General features: G+C 48.6%; 1 protein-coding gene across 6 annotated transcripts in view; it reads right to left on the bottom strand.

Annotated features, from left to right (window-relative positions):
* The window catches only part of POLQ (DNA polymerase theta), a 127,782-nt gene that overhangs the window by 7,926 nt on the left and 97,906 nt on the right, over positions 1-21,950 (bottom strand). For 4 of the 6 annotated variants that reach the window (XM_075592882.1, XM_075592883.1, XM_075592885.1 and 1 more), the window contains 8 exons: positions 19,290-19,427; positions 18,424-18,598; positions 17,161-17,293; positions 14,138-14,253; positions 11,150-11,334; positions 8,102-8,213; positions 7,015-7,139; positions 4,847-4,994 (listed from right to left, as the gene is read on the bottom strand). In XM_075592882.1, coding sequence (XP_075448997.1) covers positions 4,847-4,994; positions 7,015-7,139; positions 8,102-8,213; positions 11,150-11,334; positions 14,138-14,253; positions 17,161-17,293; positions 18,424-18,598; positions 19,290-19,427 — 1,132 coding nt within the window. Of the gene's footprint in view, positions 1-4,846; positions 4,995-7,014; positions 7,140-8,101; positions 8,214-11,149; positions 11,335-14,137; positions 14,254-15,143; positions 15,259-17,160; positions 17,294-18,423; positions 18,599-19,289; positions 19,428-21,950 lie in introns of those variants that run through there. The other 2 variants (XM_075592884.1, XR_012800089.1) reach the window with 2 other exon arrangements.

The following is a 21,950-nucleotide window of genomic DNA, read 5'->3' as shown; positions in this document are numbered from 1 at the left end:
CCAAGAGGCCATTAATCTGGCGCGGGGGGTTCAGAGCGCACACACCACCACACTATAGCTCGGGCTGTTAACGCTCCTTCCTCTGGGCAGGATAAAGATGATTTGGTGCCGAGAGCCGTGGAACAGAATCCTACCGAAAGGCAGAAAGAACACTGCTGTCTGCAGCTTACCACAGGGTCTACCCTCTAATTACATTGCTAAATTGTACAAATACAGATATATACATTTATATATATTTAAAGAAGTACATCAAGCAACATGCTTGTGTGTTAACCCCTCCGATGCCAGAGGGGCCAGGACAATATTAACATAATAGAACATGGATTTGTTCCTCCATGGAGTATAATGGAATCGCGTGTAACCTGGAAGAACCTTCCACCACATAACTTCCATTGTAAAACCCTGATTCAGTAAGAAAGGAATTTGCTGATATTGTGCCTATCCCGTTCTATGTATCCTGCGAGTCCTTACATTTACACTTCCCCTATCCACATGCAGCCACCTCTGTGGTGAAATCCTGATTCTCACCCAAAGTGGAGAAATGTGGATTTATATTTTAAAAGAACAGAAGGCGAGTGGTTTTGATTAATTTCAGCAAAAAATTAGATTTTTTAAATGAACATGCCCAAGATTTTTATTTTATTTATAAAATATTTTACCAGGAAGTAATACATTGAGAGTTACCTCTCGTTTTCAAGTATGTCCTGGGCACAGAGCTAAGACAAATAATACATGGTTACAAATACAGTTACATAAATGAACAGGGTATACATTATATACAAGACATTGCATGCACAGTTAAAGAAAATATATATTATGGGCGTATGAAACAGTTACAGACCAGATTAAAATGTGAGACAGACTTAGATTTGAAAGAATTTAAACTGGTGGTGGATGTAAGAGTCTCTGGTAGGTTGTTCCAGTTTTGGGGTGCACGGTAAGAGAAGGAGGAACGTCCAGATACTTTGTTGAGCCTTGGGACCATGAATAGTCTTTTGGAGTCTGATCTCAGGTGATAAGTGCTGCAAGTGGTAGGGGTGAGGAGCTTGTTCAGATAGCTGGGTAGCTTGCCCATAAAGAATTTAAAGGCAAGACAGGAAAGGTGAACTTTGCGCCTAGACTCTAGTGATGACCAATCTAGTTCTTTGAGCATTTCGCAGTGATGTGTGTTGTAGTTGCATTGGAGAACAAAACGACAAATTGAATTGTAGAGGGTGTCAAGTTTGCTAAGGTGGGTTTGAGGGATTTCAGTACAATTGCCTAAAGCAGACATGGGATACGCAGGGGGCTGAATTGCCAGCACTGCAAGAGGTATCAGCAATGCACTGCTTAACCCCTTTGCTGCCGAGTCAATCCTTCCTGCATTCCAGTCTCTCTCCCATTGATGAGGGCTAGATGTAGGTAAAGGCATTTTGCGACACAATGGGCTAACTATCCCCCTGCTGCAGGAGTGGTCAGCAACGTACTGTCCTGCAACAAATGGCTTTATAAAGCGCTTACTGGCTCGCTGAATCTCCAGAGCAGAGTTGGCAGTAAGCCTGTCAGTCACTCTGCAGAGATCTGCACAGCTCCTGACCTGAGCCTCTGCTGAAATGCCGGCTGCTGGTGATAAAATAACTTGGCAGAGAGCAGAGCAGCGTCCCCTTGTGTGCGCTTTACTGCTTCAAGGTCGCAGCTCAAGGTCATATCCATTAATCCGTAAACACTCTCCCCTTGGTTTAACTAATTCGATATGGTCACTTCCAGCTTCCCCAATGTACATCATCTTGATAGTGTACACATATAGAATTGTGTATATTAACTAATTTAGTGTCAAAAGCTCTTTAAAAAATATATAATACATTTAGGGTGCATTTGATCAACCAAGCTCTCTCTATACTGTATACAAGTGTGTGTGTGTGTGTGTGTGTGTGTGTGTGTGTGTGTACGTATGCATAAGTATGTGCGCGTGTATAGGTGTGTGTACGTATGCGGGGTGTATGGAGGGTGTGTGTGCGGGGGGGGGGGTGTATATGTGGGTGGGTGGAGGTATACATGGGGAGGTGTATGTGTTTGTGGGGGTGTATATGTGGGGAGGTATATGTGTATGTTGGGGTGTATAAGTGGGTGGGTGGAGGTATATGTGGGGAGTTGTATGTGTGTGTGTGGGGGTGTATATGTGGGTGGGTGGAGGTATATGTGGGGAGTTGTAAGTGTGTGTGTGGGGGTGTATATGTGGGGAGGTGTGTGTGGGATGTATATGTGGGTGGACGGAGGTATATGTGGGGAGTTGTATGTGTGTGGGGGTGTATATGTGGAGGTGTATGTATGTGTGGGGGTGTATATGTGGGCAGGTGTGTATGTGTGTGGGGGGGGGGTGTATGTGTGTGGGGGGGTGTATATGTGGGTGGGTGGAGGTATATGTGGGGAGTTGTTTGTGTGTGTGTGGGGTGTCGTGGTGAGGTGTGTGTGGGATGTATATGTGGGTGGGCGGAGGTATATGTGGGGAGTTGTATGTGTGTGGGGGTGTATATGTGGAGGTATATGTATGTGTGGGGGTGTATATGTGGGGAGGTGTGTGTGTGAGGTGTATATGTATGTGTGTGGGGGTGTATATGTGGAGTTGTATGTATGTGTGGGGGTGTATATGTGGAGGTGTATGTATGTGTGGGGGTGTATATGTGGGGAGGTGTGTATGTGTGTGGGGGTGTATATGTGGAGGTATATGTATGTGTGGGGGTGTATATGTGGGGAGGTGTGTGTGTGTGAGGTGTATATGTATGTGTGTGGGGGTGTATATGTGGAGTTGTATGTATGTGTGGGGGTGTATATGTGGAGGTGTATGTATGTGTGGGGGTGTATATGTGGGGAGGTGTGTATGTGTGTGGGGGGTGTGTGTATGTGGGTGGGTGGAGGTATATGTGGGGAGTTGTTTGTGTATGTGTGTAGGTGTATATGTGTATATGTGTTAGTCTGTGGGGTTGTGTGCATGTGCCTGTGGGTGTGCAACCCTGTGTGCCAGTGTAAGGATCCGTGAGTCCCGCTACCCTCGGCGTGCTTCTCGCTTACACCGGCCTTTCGGGTACTCCGCTTCCCCCGCGGCACGTCACCTGGGCCATCTATCAGCTGCCGGTCTACGGGCACGCGCGCGAGTATTAATACGGACTCCTCTGGTCCCGCACGGGGGGATCATCGGCACGTCACGTACGTGCGGGACGCGCGCAGGTACTGCGTCACAAGCCTCCTCCGCCTGTAAGCCCTCCCACACCTGTCTCCTGCACCTCGTCAATCAATCTCAGCAGGCGCTCCTGACGCACCTCCTCTTGCCTTGTCCTCATTGGTCCCAGTATGCCTTATATGCTCAGCCGTTCCTCTGGTTCATCTGCTGAGCATAAACCTTCCTATGAGCGAAGTGGTCACTGCTGTCTTGCCTCCACAGTCTTGTCGTGCTTCCAGATCCTTGCTCCTGACCGTAGCTTTTCCTCCGGACTCCGATCTTCTGTTCTCCTGACCTCGGCTACGTACGACGATCCGCTCCTCTCCCTCCCGACCTCGGCAAAGCACCTAGACGATCCGCTCCTCTCCATCCCGACCACGGCAAAGCACCTCGACGATCCGCTCCTTTTCAATACTGACCTCGGCAAAGTACCACGACGATCCGCCTCTCTTCAATCCAGACCACGGCTAGGTACCTCCTACGATCCGCTACTCTCAAACACCGACCTCAGCAAGTATTACTGACCATCCAGACCTCTCCTACCCCGACCCGGCTACCTCGACCAATCTACACTCCAGACGCGCCCACGCGGGGTTGGTGCAATATCAAATCCCCACCTCGGCCTCGCGGTCACGCCTTGTTTGTGGTGAGCACTCTGTTACAGCCAGTTTGTGTGTGCCTGTGTTTGTGGGTGTGTATAGGTGAGCGTGCACATATGTGCATGTATAGATCTGGTCCGTAACTGTTACATACGCCTATAACATTCTATCATTAACCGTGCATGCAATATCTTTATATATAATGATAACCCTGCTCACTTAAATGTAACTGTATTTGTAACCATGTATTGGTCATCCTAACTCTGAGCCCAGAACATACGTGAAAACGAGAGGTAACTCTCCCTGTATTACTTCCTGGTAACACATTTTATACATAAATAATACAGGTGGCGAGTGTGCGTTAAGGTTTTTGCGCATGCGCACACATGTAGGGGGTGTGTGTAGTTTTTAGGCACAGACCTTTTGCAGGTGTACTGGAATGATGGTCAGTAGTCTCCGCATATCCTACGCTCCTATAATAACCCTACCACCAGTAACAGCCAGCAGATCAGCACTTCCCCAGCGCAAGGATTTCTCCATCTAAATGTGTAATCCTTCCTGAAACCGGAGCTGGACTCCCCATATTAATTACAATAACAATGTACCAACTTCTAAACGGGTTTCATTTTACGGATTACCACTGTAAGTTTCCTATTTCCTCCCCCAGAATCCAATGCTTCTCTCATCCTCGGTTTATTGGCTCTCCCTTCCAAGTGAGCGCAGTGACATCATCTGATTCTCACTGCCATGATATTCAGTGGGGCAGTCCTCCAGCTAGAAAGACCTAGGGAAATTTAGGAGGGGGTGCTGCAAACTCAGTATGTGGGGGGATACCATTCATTTTCTTTAAGTGCAGATGGGATTGCACCAATACTCCATATTGTCTTTCCCTTTCACTCTCAGAGAGGTCTGCGATCTATTCGCACAGGACTGAAGAACAAGTCAATATCATTGCCGATCACCCAAGGAAAAAGATGAAATGACGCCGGTGGTTTCCCAAGCTCTGAACCATGGCTGATGCCCCAGACCCTTTACATGGCTGGAAACATACCTGTGAGATTGGCCTGCATCAGGTGTCCGTGGGATTTTGGCACGGAAGGGAAGGCCTCTTCAAGGCGCCTCTGAATGTTCACGGTCGCCGTTTTGATGATATCGGCAGCGGATCCCTGCACGGTGGTATTCACAGCTTGCCGCTCTGCCTGACAGGCATAACAAACACATTTTATATTATCGTCTTGGCTTTACTTATTAACAAGGCGGAGATAGGATAGAACTAGGGTGGTATTCGGTTACCAACACTTTATTTACAAACCCAGAGCACCACTATTTTACAAACCAGAAGTAGCATTCATTTTAAATTTCCTAAACCATTCTACTTCCCTTTCAAAAAGAATACACTAAAAACCCTTCTTTCGGAGTGATAGCATATTCCGTTACACTTTACATCAAAGCAGCGCAATGTCTGACAGGTTTAAAATGATTTGAGATCAAATAGTGCCAGTATTTTTGTAATGCACTTGGACCATACTGTATTTTTATTGAGCCATTCCAGTGTACACAAGGTAACAAGCAGACAAAGTGATCCCCCTTCTATTCTGGCTCCTTAGGACTGATCCACAATCCCAGGTCAATCATTCAGCGAGGAAGCAGCACATTCAAAGTGATGTTCATATTATGATGCCTTGTTCCCCACGTATACCCTCTAATTTCCCTTTCTCCAGGATCCCCAGAAGACCGAATTATTGATATAACTGATCTGTTTGGCCGCTGATTTTCATGGCAATCCCCGAGGCCCTTTTATCTCTCATTTTGTCAGCACTATCCCAGGAATGGAAAACGACACAAAGGTGCCGAAGAGAGCTTTAAAGAGAGTGAGGGCAGTATTTCCCAAAAGTACCAATTAATATTTTGGGGTTGAATTGCTGCTGTAACACACAGGTCATTTCCGATAGAAATGTAGGACTATTGTAACCCAGAATGCATTGTGGTTTGAGTTAGGTAAACTGGACAGAAATCTGCCAATGATGTAGTTAGTCTGGCAATAGTGTCTGAGGCAGGTAAATAACGCAGGTGATAATGTAATCCCATGCTACAGTATTCTGCCTGTGCCATCATTACTCAATGAGAAGACACTTCTGTCAAGCTTACAATCCAACGTGCATGGAACCTGCGGCAGAAACAGACTATTGTTCCATTGGGAATGGGTAGTAGTTAAGCATTTAATGAAAACCGCAGTCTCTGCTACAAAGAGGCCACACACTAAAAAGAAACAGCCAGACACGTCTGTCCCTAAAGGATTTACACAGTGGAACACAAAGTTGTATAAAGAGAATTTGGTATCTCTACGTCCTTCTTCAGAATGAATGTTAAAAGGTGTAAAGAGCCATCCTGTGGGGTCCTCATAAATATATGCCAGATAAAGTATGGAGGAGCCGTGTTGGACAGAAGTGTTGGATGAATAAATATTAACCACTATTTGAGTGCCTGCCGCTCCTCTCTCTTCCTTTTGATGGAATTTGATGAAACCAACATGCCAGTTCTTCAAAGTTGTTCCACCACGTAGACTTTTCAGTGCGTGGGGAAGATTCACTAACCTCTGATAAGCGTTTTATCAGAGCACTATCCCACATTAACAGTCACCCAAGAAGCCACAGTTTGGTGAATCCCAGCATATGTATAATCTTAATGTAGCAATTCAAGCTACTTGTTTTTTTAATTATTTACCCTTGACCCCCCTTTTTTCAGGTTCCCTACATATTTTCCTGGTGACGTTAGCAGTGTCTATTTTTCTCGTTCACGGCCTTTCAAATGATGGCGGTCCCGCAAACTGTTGCAGCTTCCAATTGGATGGGCATATAAATACCTGGGAGAAGCCAGGTAGTAACTTCACTGGTAAGTATCCCACCAGAGGTTACCGGAGCTGAAAATAACACCGGTAAGTATCCCACCAGGGGTTACCGGAGCTGAAATTAACACCGGTAAGTATCCCACCAGGGGTTACCGGAGCTGAAAATAACAACGTTTTGTTCCGGGGCACCCACAGTTTCTCATATAAAAAATAAATAAGTGGGAAGGGGGAATCAATAAGGCAGGATTTCTACAATAAATGGGACTTATTGAAACATGGCATAATGTTTTGATTTACATGACTTCACGGGTTAAAAGCTCAATAATTACAACAAATACAGGACATCTCCCTAATTTGCGAACTCGACTCACGTGTGCTTTAGCGTAGGTGTTGGAGTCCTTGATTGCTGGGAGATACCGGCGCCTGCCCAGGATGGTCTGTACAAAGCCATCCCGTGAACAGCCCCTCACTGTCTCCTTGAGGAATTTCTGAATACCTGAAGAGTGGAAGAAAAGTAATCAATGGTGCGAGTCAACCCAGACACCTACTGCAGCATATTACCTAGCCTGGGTTTACTTTATGGTATGATTGCCTCCTTTATTTCTCCTTCATAATCTCCTCCCACGGTCACTAGCAAGACTTTCCACCGCTGCAAACCTCCTTTCCCCAAAACACTCCTGCAACCTTTACCCAATTGCCCCGAAAACGCACTTCTACTAGGACGCTGGTAGGCAACATGGTCTACTGTGAGGGCCTCCACATGAATCTCGGCAGGACCAAAGTGATGTGCAATAATTGTGTCAACTCTACAAAGATCTAAATAAATGGAATAGATCTAGAAGAAGTTGAAAACCGTCTACCTTGGCCGGCAAGTAGCAATAGATGGGAACCGTTTGAATGAAATCAATAGGAGAATGAAGATGGGATGGAGGCATTTGGAAGAAACAAGACAATCTTTAAAAGGGAACGTTCCAAGGTCGTAGAAGTGTTCAGCCAGTGTATTGCGCCTGTGCTCAGGTATGGATGTGAAACTTGTACCTTAAATGCAAAGGTAATGGAGAGATGTATGCTGGGTATTACCCAAACACACCGGCAAAAGGAGGAATGGTTTCTGAGCAGACAAACGTCATCACTTCAGTGAAGAAATTAAAATGGCACTGGGCAGGACGTATGGCTAGAAGAAATGACCATTGTTGGACACAGATGGTACTGAGCTGGATACATACTGTATGTACAGAGGAGCATACACATGATATATGGTAGCATTTATTTTTTATCTAGCTTTCTGACAAAAGCTGGCCATTAACATAGCAACATTTGATGTGATTGGGCGCACCTTGCAAATATGCTCATTACAGGTAAAGGTCATACAGACATGGTGATCACTGAGCTACTAGCCTCCTATTCAGATATTTACTGCCTATTTGTGCTCATGTTTCTGCTCTCGCTGTCCCATACCTTTATATCTGGCCTTAAACGATTCTATATAGCAGGCAGCATCGTTCTCCTCGATGCCCATCTGCTCTCCCAGGGATTTGGCCCCCATCCCGTAGATGATTCCGTAGCAGATCTGTCGGGGGAAAGATATCATTACCGAATTTGCAATTCAATGAGCTTGTAGACTGACTGCGCCAGCTCTGGGCAGGAGTGCTGATGCCCCAGAGAGCAGGCTGAATTATACCACGTGTGACTCTGCTGGCGGGTATACAGGACAATTAAAAAAACAGCACTCCCGGTAATGGGCTTCAAAAACATATTAACCACATCGCTGCCAGAGGTGCCTGAAACGCAATAGCATGAAGTGCCAATGCATGCTATTGTAATGCAATGCATATTGATAATATGTTGGCTCAGATTGCGCTAATAAGGTACGCACTGCTGTACAGAGAGTAACGATGGTTACTTGTGCAAAGTTACAAGTAGAACCGACAATGAGATACAATCTGGGTTCACCCACTTCAAAGATGGTACCATTAACTCTGCCACACATTGGGAGGTTTACTGATAATCCTTCTCAACAGTTCCTGTGCATTATGGGTAATAACCACAGCTCAGCACCATTCCGCTTCAGTATTAAATAGCAAATCCAAGATTATTTTTCATCATTCTGACTCAGCTATGTGTGCTGAAGCAGGGGGGGTCCCTAATACCTGGCCTGTTGGTGGCTCGTGAGGACTGACAAAGGCCGCTCCTGATGTAATGTACAGTCATTTTCTACAATCGAATGCCTTTTCTTGGAATCAAAGCAGAACTTACAAAACCAGAAATGTTTCACTTAGCACTGGGCTTTAAGGTGGTAACAGAACGGAAACAATGAGCGATTTCAAAATATTGTCCGTTCCTGTGCTATAGCTCTGCCTGAGCCTCAGACCAGGGATGCAGAAGTAACACAATGCTCTTTATGTGCATTCAAAAAAAGGGCTCAAACTGTGCATGTACTCAGGGGGCAGAGGATACCACGGCATTTTTGAGTTACAACCCCAGAAAACCACCACTTTCTGATGTACACACATATTGCTCCAATTTCTATTTAAAGAAAAAATAGAACCAATAAAAAGAAACGTGTTTATTTTAGGAAGTATCTCTTCCTTTCTGCTCCCCAAGCATAAATATTGTATACATCTTAATGAAAAATGATCGGAATAGCAGCATCACTGGGAAAAAGGGTGGCAAGGTCAAAAATGTGCTTCTCCTGCCTTACTGCAGAGACTGTAACAAATGTATGATAAAGATTCACATACGTATAAAATACATTTATGAGCGAAACCAGAGCAGCACAGGATGAAGCCCAGAGAATGCATCACTTCCCAAACTGCAGGGGACTTTCTAATGTGAAGGCATGTCGCAACACATTCCACTCTCCCAGGTCTAATTGCTCAAAGGCCACTGAGAACAGTTTCTTCACATCTCTATGATGAAAGCCTCACATTACCTTCAAATGCAAGCAGCAGACTGTTCTCTGGCACAAACAAATGACCTGGCATGTAGCATTACTGTAGCTTTTGCATGTGGTCAAAATGTATCTTTATCCCAAGTGGTTATGAAAGGTTTAGCTTAGCATGTCTCTGCATTTACCGGGGTGGGTTTAGATAAAGCTGCAGTATCCATTGGCTTTTGTTTTATAAGAAGGAGAAATGATGCTGGGGTGACTGTCCGTATGTACATGAATTACATCTCTGATACCGTACAGGGAGATACTGCTGCTTAAAGGGGGATTGAAGGGAAATGTTACCTTATCCCATTGAAAATTACCTTCGTGCTGCATACGGATGCTAGGGTTCCTCTGTACATTATTACATTCGTGCTGCATACGGATGCTAGGGTTCCTCTGTACATTATTATGTTACTGCTACATAATGATACTAGGGTTCCTCTGTACATTATTACCTTCCTGCTGCATACGGATGCTAGGGTTCCTCTGTACATTATTAAATTCGTGCTGCATACAGATGCTAGGGTTCCTCTGTACATTATTACCTTCCTGCTGCATACGGATGCTAGGGTTCCTCTGTACATTATTACCTCACTGCTGCATACGGATGCTAGGGTTCCTCTATACATTATTACCTTACTGCTACATACGGATGCTAGGGTTCCTCTATACTGTACATCATTACCTCACTGCTGCATACAGATGCTACGGTTCCTCTGTACATTATTACCTTACTGCTACATACGGATGCTAGGGTTCCTCTGTACATTATTACCTTCCTGCTACATACGGATGCTAGGGTTCCTCTATACATTATTACCTTACTGCTACATACGGATGCTAGGGTTCCTCTATACTGTACATCATTACCTCACTGCTGCATACAGATGCTAGGGTTCCTCTGTACATTATTACCTTCCTGCTGCATACGGATGCTACGGTTCCTCTGTACATTATTACCTTACTGCTACATACGGATGCTAGGGTTCCTCTGTACATTATTACCTTCCTGCTACATACGGATGCTAGGGTTCCTCTATACATTATTACCTCACTGCTGCATATGGATGCTAGGGTTCCTCTGTACATCATTACCTCACTGCTGCATACAGATGCTAGGGTTCCTCTGTACATTATTACCTTCCTGCTGCTTACGGATGCTAGGGTTCCTCTGTACATTATTACCTTCCTGCTACATACGGATGCTAGGGTTCCTCTATACATTATTACCTCACTGCTGCATATGGATGCTAGGGTTCCTCTGTACATTATTACCTCACTGCTGCATATGGATGCTAGGGTTCCTCTGTACATTATTACCTCACTGCTGCATACGGATGCTAGGGTTCCTCTGTACATTATTACCTCACTGCTGCATATGGATGCTAGGGTTCCTCTGTACATTATTACCTCACTGCTGCATACGGATGCTACGGTTCCTCTGTACATTATTACCTTCCTGCTGCATACGGATGCTACGGTTCCTCTGTACATTATTGCCTCACTGCTGCATACGGATGCTACGGTTCCTCTGTACATTATTGCGTTACTGCTGCTAGGGTTGAAAGGCTAACCTGCTTAGCTTGTTGTCTGATATTGTCCGTTACAGTTTCTGGGTCTATCATCTTCCACTCGGCCGCAATGCTCTTGAAGACGTCCGCCCCGCTGTTCAGGACCTGGATGAGTCGGCAGTCCCGGGACAGGTGAGCGAGAATCCGCAGCTCCAGCTGGGAGTAATCGGCAGCCAAGATTAACCCCCCTGCAAGGGATTATGGATTAAAGCAGGGGAGGCCAACTCCAGTCCTCATGGGACACCAAAAGGTCAGGTTTTCAGGATATCCCTGCTTCAGCACAGGTGGCTCAGTCAGTGGCTCAGTCAGAACGACTGCACCCCCTGTGCTGAAGCAGGGAAATCCTTGAAACTGGAGTTTTATGATAAAATAACTACAAAACGAGACCATTATGTAATATGTCACATTTCTTCCTACGGGTAAAGTGCAATTCAAACAAGACAGAGAAGAAAGCAATAGGTACAGATGTGCCATAGCTCGCCTCACTGCAGTTAGCCCCGTTACAATAGGATTCAAGGGGAGTAACAACACAGAATGTGTCCACATATCCCATCAGAGGGTCCAAGAAACATCTGCAAGGAAGGTTCTTTCATACAGATTCCCGTGCACAACTCACTGCTAATATTTCAGGACAAGGGGGGAGAGGAGCAAATGGGTGGAAGGGAAGCGGCGAGCGCCTTGTCTTATACTATATTAGTGAAAGCACTGTATGTTTGCCTGCCTGCCTGCCTGCCTGCCTGGATGTCCGCTGTCCCTAGGGGAAATCTCATTGGTCCCTTGGGCCGCCCCCGCACACCTCTCATTGGCCTGAGGCGGAGTGACGGGCCAAAGGGGACACACACACACACACACACACACACCTCTCTGTCCTCTCCCCCCCCCATCACACACACCTCCCTCTCCACTCACCTCCCTCCACCTCCCGCTCCACTCACCTCCCTCCCGCTCAACTCCCTCCACCTCCCGCTCCATTCACCTCCCTCTCCATTCACCTCCCTCTCCATTCACCTCCCTCCCCGGCGCAGGGACAGGCAGTGGGCAGGGCAGCCTGCCGCTGCCTCCACTCACCTCCCGCTCCCTCCACCCACCTCCCGCTCCCTCCACTCACCTCCCCTCACCTCCCGCTCACCTCCCTGGCGCGGGGACAGGCATTGGCCAGGGCAGCCTACCGCTGCCACGCGGCACCTAACCTCCCTCCCGCTCAACTCCCTCCCCGGCGCGGGGACAGGCAGTGGGCAGGGCAGCCTGCCGCTGCCTCCACTCACCTCCCGCTGCCTCCACTCACCTCCCGCTGCCTCCACCCACCTCCCGCTCCCTCCACCCACCTCCCGCTCCCTCCGCTCACCTCCCCTCACCTCCCGCTCACCTCCCCTCACCTCCCGCTCACCTCCCTGGCGCGGGGACAGGCATTGGCCAGGGCAGCCTACCGCTGCCACGCGGCACCTAAGATGGCGGCGGAAGGAAGGACCCCTTCCTCCCTCGCGGACTAACTAACATGGCGGCGGCCAGAAGGAGAGGTGAGTGTGTGTGAGTGTGTGAGTGTGTGAGTGAGTGAGTGAGTGAGTGTGTCTGTGTCTATGTGTGTGTGTCACAGCGTGACAGTGTGTGTGTGGGACACTGTGTGTGTGTCTGTGTGCGTGTGTGTGTGTGTCTGTTACACTGTGTCTCAGACACTGTAGAGTGGGGACCGGAGCTACACATGGGGGGTGGGGGGGGGGTCAGGAGCGGAGAAAGATACAGGGGGAGTGGAGAGGAAGGACCCGTCAATTTAAACCAAACCAACCCCCCTCCTGTCCACTGCCCCCCCCTCCTGTCCACTGCCCCCCCCCCCTCCTGTCCACTGTCACCCCCCTCCTGTCCACTGTCACCCCCCTCCTGTCCACTCTCCCCCCCCCCTCCTGTCCACTCTCCCCCCCTCCTGGCCACTGTCACCCCCCCCTCCTGTCCACTGTCACCCCCCCCTCCTGTCCACTGTCACCCCCCCTCCTGTCCACTCTCCCCCCCCTCCTGTCCACTGTCACCCCCCCCTCCTGTCCACTCTCCCCCCCCCGCCCACTCTCCCCCCCCTCCTGTCCACTCTCCCCCCCTCCTGTCCACTCTCCCCCCTGTCCACTCTCCCCCCCTCCTGTCCACTCTCCCTCCCTCCCATCCCCTCCAAATAGTCACCTATTGTTCCACCATTTATAAATAATACTACCTATTACGCATTTACATCCCGGGCAACGCCGGGTCTCTCAGCTAGTATTTATTAAATGAAAGGGAACAGTAAGTCATTGATCCCAAATGTCCTGGAAATCTCATGGAAATCCTAACGGGGCGTACTCTCTTGCCCGGTTTGTGTTTGTTTTAATAAATGCAGCCGTTTCTTACATCTACAGCAATGGAAGAATTATCCAGGCTGCTGACCGATCGGCCCAGATGCCGCTTCCCAGGGCACACAATATGGCCGCCTATCTCAAAAGAGGAAGTGCTATGGCTTCCTAAATAGTTGCTATAGCAACTCAAGGAAGCTCCATACATTAAAACTCATTGAAAAGGGCATAAAGTGTCATGTAACTTAAAAAAAAACAAAACAGAATTTTCAGGTTGTGCTGCTTTAATTAACTTGTTATAAAGGTGGCAGGATGAAACCTCTGCTGGTGGCACACAGAGTACAGTATTTTAAAATAATGTTTAAATATTTGTTTCCATAGTAAACGCACTGTAGTTTTCACAATCTTTATATAACCTCTTTTGGTGCTAAAACCATTTGGCAATATTTGAATCTATTAGTCTCAGTCCCCCCTCCCCCCTTTAATTCTATATTTGTAAATTGCCATAATTTCCCAAACTGCAGAAAAATTAAATCATATTACCGTAATTTCATAGGCGAAAGCGTTAACTTTTTAGGGCGAAGCATTCTTCTATTACATTAAGTTGTGGGTCTGCCCCATTAATAGGACACAACATATACAGCTGCTTCAGCCCAATGAAGCCATGTAGAAGGGTTACCTGGGAAAGGTATGAAGGCGTGTCTCATGCTGACGAAAAATGACATCCCCTTCTCTGTGGGTATTTGTTGCACCGGCAACTTAAGTCCAATTGGAACCCAAGGTTTCTTCCTGCCCCTGCGGAGAGCGCACAGACAAACTTAAGAACGAGTCTTATCTTCCTTTACAACAGGTAGCTCGGCCAGACTTGGGTTTTACAATAGATTATCCAGGGATTTTGATTTCACAGCTCTGGACCTCAATATAATGTGTGGGTTTGCAAATGATTTCTGTTTGTTGCGATGAGAAATCACAAACGGAGTGGTAGCTGTCTGTGCCAGTCACAATGTCCCGTACACAGGGTATTTGTACTGGGCAATAGGAGATTAAATCAGGGAACCTGGCAGTTCTTCCGTTTCATGTTGTGACCCTCACGTCAAGGATTCCCCAAATACTGCCTCGTTTCCCTTACAATGTGTGGCGGCCCGAACGCACATCCAATGGGACAGATTATTCCCTTTATTTCTACATCTATTTCTTCTTATAAGCAGGGCCGGCTTCATGACGCTGCCATCGGTGCACCCGGCCCTGCGCCCTTCCCTGGCCCAACTTCAACAATCACAGTCTAATGCTGCGACAGTGAAATTACCCACCCCAACACTTAAACGGTGACCGTCGGGCCTCTGCAAGGGGCGGCATCTCCTTCCACTCCCATATGACGAAGCGTCACCATGACCACGCGTCACCATGACAACGCAACATCACAAAGTGAGGGCGGGCAAGAGGCCCCAACAAACTCCCTCTGCACCGAGCCCCGTAAATCTCTCGGCTGGCCCCGCTGATAAGTATGGGACGTTTAGTTCAATCTTTTGACCAAAACATTTCAGGCTACAACCACCCTTTCAGCAGGCCCTACACTACCAACTGTATACTGTGTCCTTTCCTATTTGCCTATAGTCAATAGCATGAGATGCGTGACACGTACGCGGTGCCAAAAGATTATGTTCTGAGTAGTACGGAAAACTAACATTTAAACAGCAGCTCCACAATAAAGAAAACATTGCCTTGTTGGCTTCATCTTAAATGGAGTTTCCTTCCATTTAACACAACACTTCCGACCCCCACTCGACTGCCAAAACAGCTCTGTAGATATGAGAGAGAGGAGAGAGGAGAGAGAGGGGGGAGAGAAAGAGAGGAGAGATGACCAGAAGCGGAAACAGCATGTAGGAGACGGGTGCTTTAGCAAATCAAGCTCTGAATGGCTGAGGGGAACAAGTGGAACTCACAGCAGGTTATAAAGAGCAGCTTTCTTTAAACATCACATCAAAGATGCCACAGAACGACCACGGAATGTGTATAACTAATATCCGGGGGACATGTTAGATGTCATTTTAAGAATATAGGAAAGGGCATATTTTTAAAGTTGTGATTTGCTGCGTCCTATCAGCAGCGGCAAGCCTTCTCCTTGACTTTTAATAGAGAGGGATTGACATAATCACAGCCTCGGGTGTCATAAGAATAATCATGGACACACTGCACAATCCGTCGTCTCCCATTAGAAGGGCTGTGTGCTGTGATTGCCACACAGCCTCCAACAAGCACGTTTCATCAAACAATTGCGATATTCCCCGGTCACAGCAGAAAAATCACCAACTAGGACCAAAATCAGGGGCACAATGACCCTAGATGTGGGAGGTTTAACATCTCATTGTGTTTATGTGATGTGTGTGTTCCGGCAGTTTTTTCCGATGAGTAAATACATAGACTGTACACATACCGTATCCATTAAATGCAGCTTGTTTTTAGAGAAGAGAGATTCGAAATACATGGAAGCAGGCGAGGTTTGGGGTTCATCTTTGTTTTCCGCGGATATACAGTAAACGGATACTTTATCATGTACTTTGCTCCCATGCTGGGGAATAATTGGTTTTCAAGATGTTTCACATTCATAACAGCTCAAGGGCACCGAGTGTTATCTTACTATTACCTAATCCCTATTTAGGGGAATATATACAGCCTTTAGGTACTGTAGGATTATATGGTACATCATCTTGTGCAGTGTATGATGGACACAATGTCCAAGTATCAAATCATGAAAACTTCTTCTGTTTTAACCCTTTGCATTACGGTTTAATTCTGTAACTCTTTTGGCCCTTTAGCCAAGAGTCCCAAGCCCTGTAATCAGTGTAGGGAATTAAAGCAACATTACTAGTGATGTTAGAATGCCCTGAACACTAAGCCAGGCTTACTGAATGATAAACCTTGTGATCTATTGAAGTAAATGCTTTAAGGCTTAGCATTCCCTAGTAAACACGGCCATATAGCCGCCTATATACTTTCTTCTGTTTAGTGTAAATATTGGAACGATTCACTTTTAACCCTTTGAATGCTGCGGCCCCTCTGACACTCCCGATCACCTGATCGCTCCATCACGGAAGGGGAGGAATCGCCTTCCGTCCCACTTACATATGGATCGCGTTCTGGCCGAACACGTTTTCCCCTAGAAAGACGGGCATGAATACCATGACGTGGCTGCTATGCCATGGGGCCCATGGGGTGCAAGACCCTATGATGGAGTAGAGGAGTGCCTACTCCAGTCCTCAGAACCCCCCCAACAAGTCAGGTTTTCTGCAAATCCCTGCTTCAGCACAGGTGGCTGAATCAGTACCATCTTCAGCAAAGGTGGCTCAATCAGTGGCTCAGTCTTTGACGGATTGAACCACCTGTGCTGAAGCAGGAATATCCTGAAACACTGACCTGCTGGTGGACCTTGAGGACTGGAGTTGGCCACCCCTGGCGTAGTAGTAGCTATGTCTAGAGGGCACCCAAGGAGTTTAGGGTACAACCCTGCAATTCTGTTACAAGCCGTTCTTGTTCTAGCAACCGTACAGGTCTGGATGAGATAGAGAACCAAGGACAGCTGCCCGCGAATGATCTCAGCAGTGGTTACCGCGACATATTCCTTAAAGAACCTACCAAGGTAATGTTTTGGAATGAGCAAAGATATATATTATACAGTGTGTCACAAAGAGCGTGCTAAATTACCTGTTAGGAAGAAAAGCACATGACCCATTACCCTGGGCCTGAGAAGGAGGGCTCTCTCCCACCAAACGCGGCATTTCAATCTCAAAGTCTTTGGGCACATTCTGGATATTCGGCTCAGTAAAACTCACGCGGCCTAAGAGCACAGTGGATAAAACTAAAATCACAACACTAGAAAAATGAAGAGGTTCCAATAAAAGTAATGTAAGCAATATCTGAGCTGCACATTCACATAGAAGCAGGTACTGGGGGATGGGAACCTGTTTCTTGTAAGAAATATTATCTAAAGTAAAACGGCCTCGTCTTAAAAGAACAGATGTGAAATATTTAAAACCATCATTAGCTCCTGAAGTGGAAGGTCTCAATAATAGGATCAGAGCCGTCCTGCTTTGTGAGACCCCGCTGTTTAGGTTATGAAAGGTTAGTTTCCAGTAACGGTTGCCCAAATTGGTTATGTTAAAGTAGCCATTCTTGCGCTTTTTTGATTATATTTTAACATAGGATTGAAGCAGGGGGTCTACGAAGTTGAACCCCACTAATTTCAGCCCCGGGGACCCCCCGCTTCCCGAGATACAGACCTCTGTAGGGGTTACCGGTATTTCAGCAAAGTTTAAAAGCTCCTGCATTACGCGGGCCAATAGGAAGCCAAATCTGATGATGTCACAGCTTCCTATTGGCTCGCAGGCCGAGGGAGCTATGAAACCCCGCCATTACGTGAACCCTGGTAGCCGAGCAGAGCAGCTACCGGTACCCCTATGGATTAAAAAAATAAAAAAATCACCTGCTTGGACTGTGTAATAGCAGATAAAACTGCTCTGCCATACCCGGTGAAGGACCCCAAGAGGTTCGGTAGCTTCTAACATACTGTAACTACTTGTTGGTCCAATAAAAGGCATCATACCACCTACTCCCTCCTTTGTTACTACATGGAAGAAAAGACCAACATGGTTACCCACCCTTCTTTGCCTGCCATTGCAGTCAATGATTGTCTGCTTCGGGACCTGGATCAAGACTGCAGAAGTTATGTTCCAGGAAACCACCAAGGTAAGGTTCTAATATCAATGCACATCATTCCCCAAACCCTCCCACACACAGATAATCCTCTCAGTCAGTCAAATGTCATCGGTGCCAAGAAGTACCAGCTTTCACTGGATACGTCACACCTGCAGCTTACTGAGAAAGAAAAATGTACTCTTCTATCAAATGTGCTGCGGTATTGCAGCCCAGCCTGTTAGAAGACAACCATGTGAAGCCGGCTGTGGTTACCTGTAGCAGTATGTGTCTGAGATATGGGATAGATCCTCTCCATTCCCAGGACGGGATTGGGAGACTTCTCCCTCTGCAGTGGGAACACCACTTTGGTCATCGCATTGGTGATTCGCTTCCACTCGAGGATTAGACCCGGTAGTGGGTGAAGGGGTTTCAATTTCTCTAATACATCCTGGTGAGAAAGAGTAATGACTGATTAACGCCCTTTGGGCATTCCAGTTAATTTCAGAAATCATCAGCAGAGAAAACGTATGTAGCATGTAGCACAATGGATGCCAATGCTTCTCAAATACCAACTGCATGTTCTTCTCCACAGCCTAGCGAATGGTCACTGAATTAAGGTTAAAAGAACAGCTTAAAAAGGAAAGGTCCAAGTTAGGGCTTTGTCTTTAATACAGCAGGCTCACGTTTTATGGGTATCCTTATAAAGGGGATGAAGCTAAAAGAAAACCACTTCTCACCGCCAGATATCTCATATCATTGTTGGGTGGAAATGTATGTTACACAAATATGAGCGTGATGAAGCATCTTTCTGGAGTTCTAGGTAACACCGAACAAACCCGCTCGGAAAATATATAGCGTATTCTCAATGCAGACTGCACTAAAGACCAGGAAACGCAACGGTGACTGTGATTACGGGCTGTGATAGAGCACAGCTTGGAAAACAAAAGCATAGAAATTGAGGGCAGATCAGAACCACATGGCCCACACAGTCGGCCCATTCAAGCTCTCTCTCTGAGAAAGGGCCGCAGTGCCAAGCAATGGCAGTAATCGGGTTGTATGGCCGCAATGGGAGAACGGAAATTCTGCAAATTATCCGACTGTCTTTAGAGGACTGGAGAATAAGGTAATGTGTTTTATACCTTTGTGGTGCTGAACTGCTTGCCAATTCTAACCCGGTTTCCATTGACAGCTGTCCTCCTTGTGTAACCCAGCGTCTTCTTATTTCCCTGTCCTTTTAAATCCCCGTTGGGTGGAAGTTTAAGCTCCAAAAATAAGACCTAAAAGAAGCAGATTTGCATGAGTATTTTATGTATACAAACATATGTACAAAAGGACAGAAACATTTAGTGGGAAAGGTTCGGCTCTGCAGAGTGACAGGCTAAGGCATGAATGGAAACTCACAGCGCTCGCCCTCTGCTTTTTCCATATTAACTAAAGAAATAAAATAGGGAAAAGAACACTATATACAAATATGAAAGGATAAATGTCCAAAAAAAAGCAACAAAAAAAACCAAGAGAAAGTGGCTACGTCTATTAGTTCTGTTTACGTCAAAACTAAAAACAGCCACCGGCGGCAGTGTGTACATTGCAAGCCCCCTGCCGTTTACTTCTACTCCGTACACATTTGGAACCTGAGCATTTACTGTACAATGTCACAAATACGTTTATTAGAAAAGTTGTTTTACTTTACAAGTGAGGAAGCAGGAGTTGGGCTCATTTTCATACTTTATTTCTAAGGAAATGCTGTGTGATAAGCCCATTAGCGGTGCTCCTCGCCATTACACAGGCACAGAGGGCAGGTCCCAGGGATCAGATCTACTCTGTGCGTGGAGAGTAGTGCAGCAGTGGGAGGCGCAGTGCAGCAGTGGGAGGCGCAGTGCAGCAGTGGGAGGCGCAGTGCAGCAGTGGGAGGCGCAGTGCAGCAGTGGGAGGCGCAGTGCAGCAGTGGGAGGCGCAGTGCAGCAGTGGGAGGCGCAGTGCAGCAGTGGGAGGCGCAGTGCAGCAGTGGGAGGCGCAGTGCAGCAGTGGCAGGCGCAGTGGCAGGCGCAGTGCAGCAGTGGCAAGCGCAGTGCAGCAGTGGCAGGCGCAGTGCAGCAGTGGCAGGCGCAGTGCAGCAGTGGGAGGCGCAGTGCAGCAGTGGCAGGCGCAGTGGCAGGCGCAGTGCAGCAGTGGGAGGCGCAGTGCAGCAGTGGCAGGCGCAGTGGCAGGCGCAGTGCAGCAGTGGCAAGCGCAGTGCAGCAGTGGCAGGCGCAGTGCAGCAGTGGCAGGCGCAGTGCAGCAGTGGCAGGCGCAGTGCAGCAGTGGCAGGCGCAGTGCAGCAGTGGCAGGCGCAGTGCAGCAGTGGCAGGCGCAGTGCAGCAGTGGCAGGCGCAGTGCAGCAGTGGCAGGCGCAGTGCAGCAGTGGCAGGCGCAGTGCAGCAGTGGCAGGCGCAGTGCAGCAGTGGCAGGCGCAGTGCAGCAGTGGCAGGCGCAGTGCAGCAGTGGCAGGCGCAGTGCAGCAGTGGCAGGCGCAGTGCAGCAGTGGCAGGCGCAGTGCAGCAGTGGCAGGCGCAGTGCAGCAGTGGCAGGCGCAGTGCAGCAGTGGCAGGCGCAGTGCAGCAGTGGCAGGCGCAGTGCAGCAGTGGGAGGCGCAGTGCAGCAGTGGGAGGCGCAGTGCAGCAGTGGCAGGCGCAGTGGGAGGCGCAGTGCAGTACTGGGAGGCCAGTGCAGTAGTGGGAGGCCAGTGCAGTAGTGGGAGGCGCAGTGCAGCAGTGGGAGGCGCAGTGCAGCAGTGGGAGGCGCAGTGCAGTACTGGGAGGCCAGTGCAGCAGTGGGAGGCGCAGTGCAGCAGTGGGAGGCGCAGTGCAGCAGTGGGAGGCGCAGTGCAGCAGTGGGAGGCGCAGTGCAGCAGTGGGAGGCGCAGTGCAGCAGTGGGAGGCGCAGTGCAGCAGTGGGAGGCGCAGTGCAGCAGTGGCAGGCGCAGTGCAGCAGTGGCAGGCGCAGTGCAGCAGTGGCAGGCGCAGTGCAGCAGTGGCAGGCGCAGTGCAGCAGTGGCAGGCGCAGTGCAGCAGTGGCAGGCGCAGTGCAGCAGTGGCAGGCGCAGTGCAGCAGTGGCAGGCGCAGTGCAGCAGTGGCAGGCGCAGTGCAGCAGTGGCAGGCGCAGTGCAGCAGTGGCAGGCGCAGTGCAGCAGTGGCAGGCGCAGTGCAGCAGTGGCAGGCGCAGTGCAGCAGTGGCAGGCGCAGTGCAGCAGTGGGAGGCGCAGTGCAGCAGTGGGAGGCGCAGTGCAGCAGTGGGAGGCGCAGTGCAGCAGTGGGAGGCGCAGTGCAGCAGTGGGAGGCGCAGTGCAGCAGTGGGAGGCGCAGTGCAGCAGTGGGAGGCGCAGTGCAGCAGTGGGAGGCGCAGTGCAGCAGTGGGAGGCGCAGTGCAGCAGTGGGAGGCGCAGTGCAGCAGTGGGAGGCGCAGTGCAGCAGTGGGAGGCGCAGTGCAGTACTGGGAGGCCAGTGAAGTAGTGGGAGGCCAGTGTAGTAGTGGGAGGCGCAGTGCAGCAGAGGAAGGCGCAGTGCAGTACTGGGAGGCCAGTGCAGTAGTGGGAGGCGCAGTGCAGTAGTGGGAGGCGCAGTGCAGGAGTGGGAGGCGCAGTGCAGCAGTGGGAGGCGCAGTGCAGTACTGGGAGGCCAGTGCAGTAGTGGGAGGCGCAGTGCAGCAGTGGGAGGCGCAGTGCAGCAGTGGGAGGCGCAGTGCAGCAGTGGGAGGCGCAGTGCAGCAGTGGGAGGCGCAGTGCAGCAGTGGGAGGCGCAGTGCAGCAGTGGGAGGCGCAGTG

Source organism: Ascaphus truei, chromosome 3, assembly GCF_040206685.1.
Source record: "Ascaphus truei isolate aAscTru1 chromosome 3, aAscTru1.hap1, whole genome shotgun sequence".
Taxonomy (NCBI): Eukaryota; Metazoa; Chordata; class Amphibia; order Anura; family Ascaphidae; genus Ascaphus; species Ascaphus truei.
The sequence above is the reverse complement of the archived record's forward strand: the minus strand, read 5'-3'. Positions and strand labels throughout refer to the sequence as shown.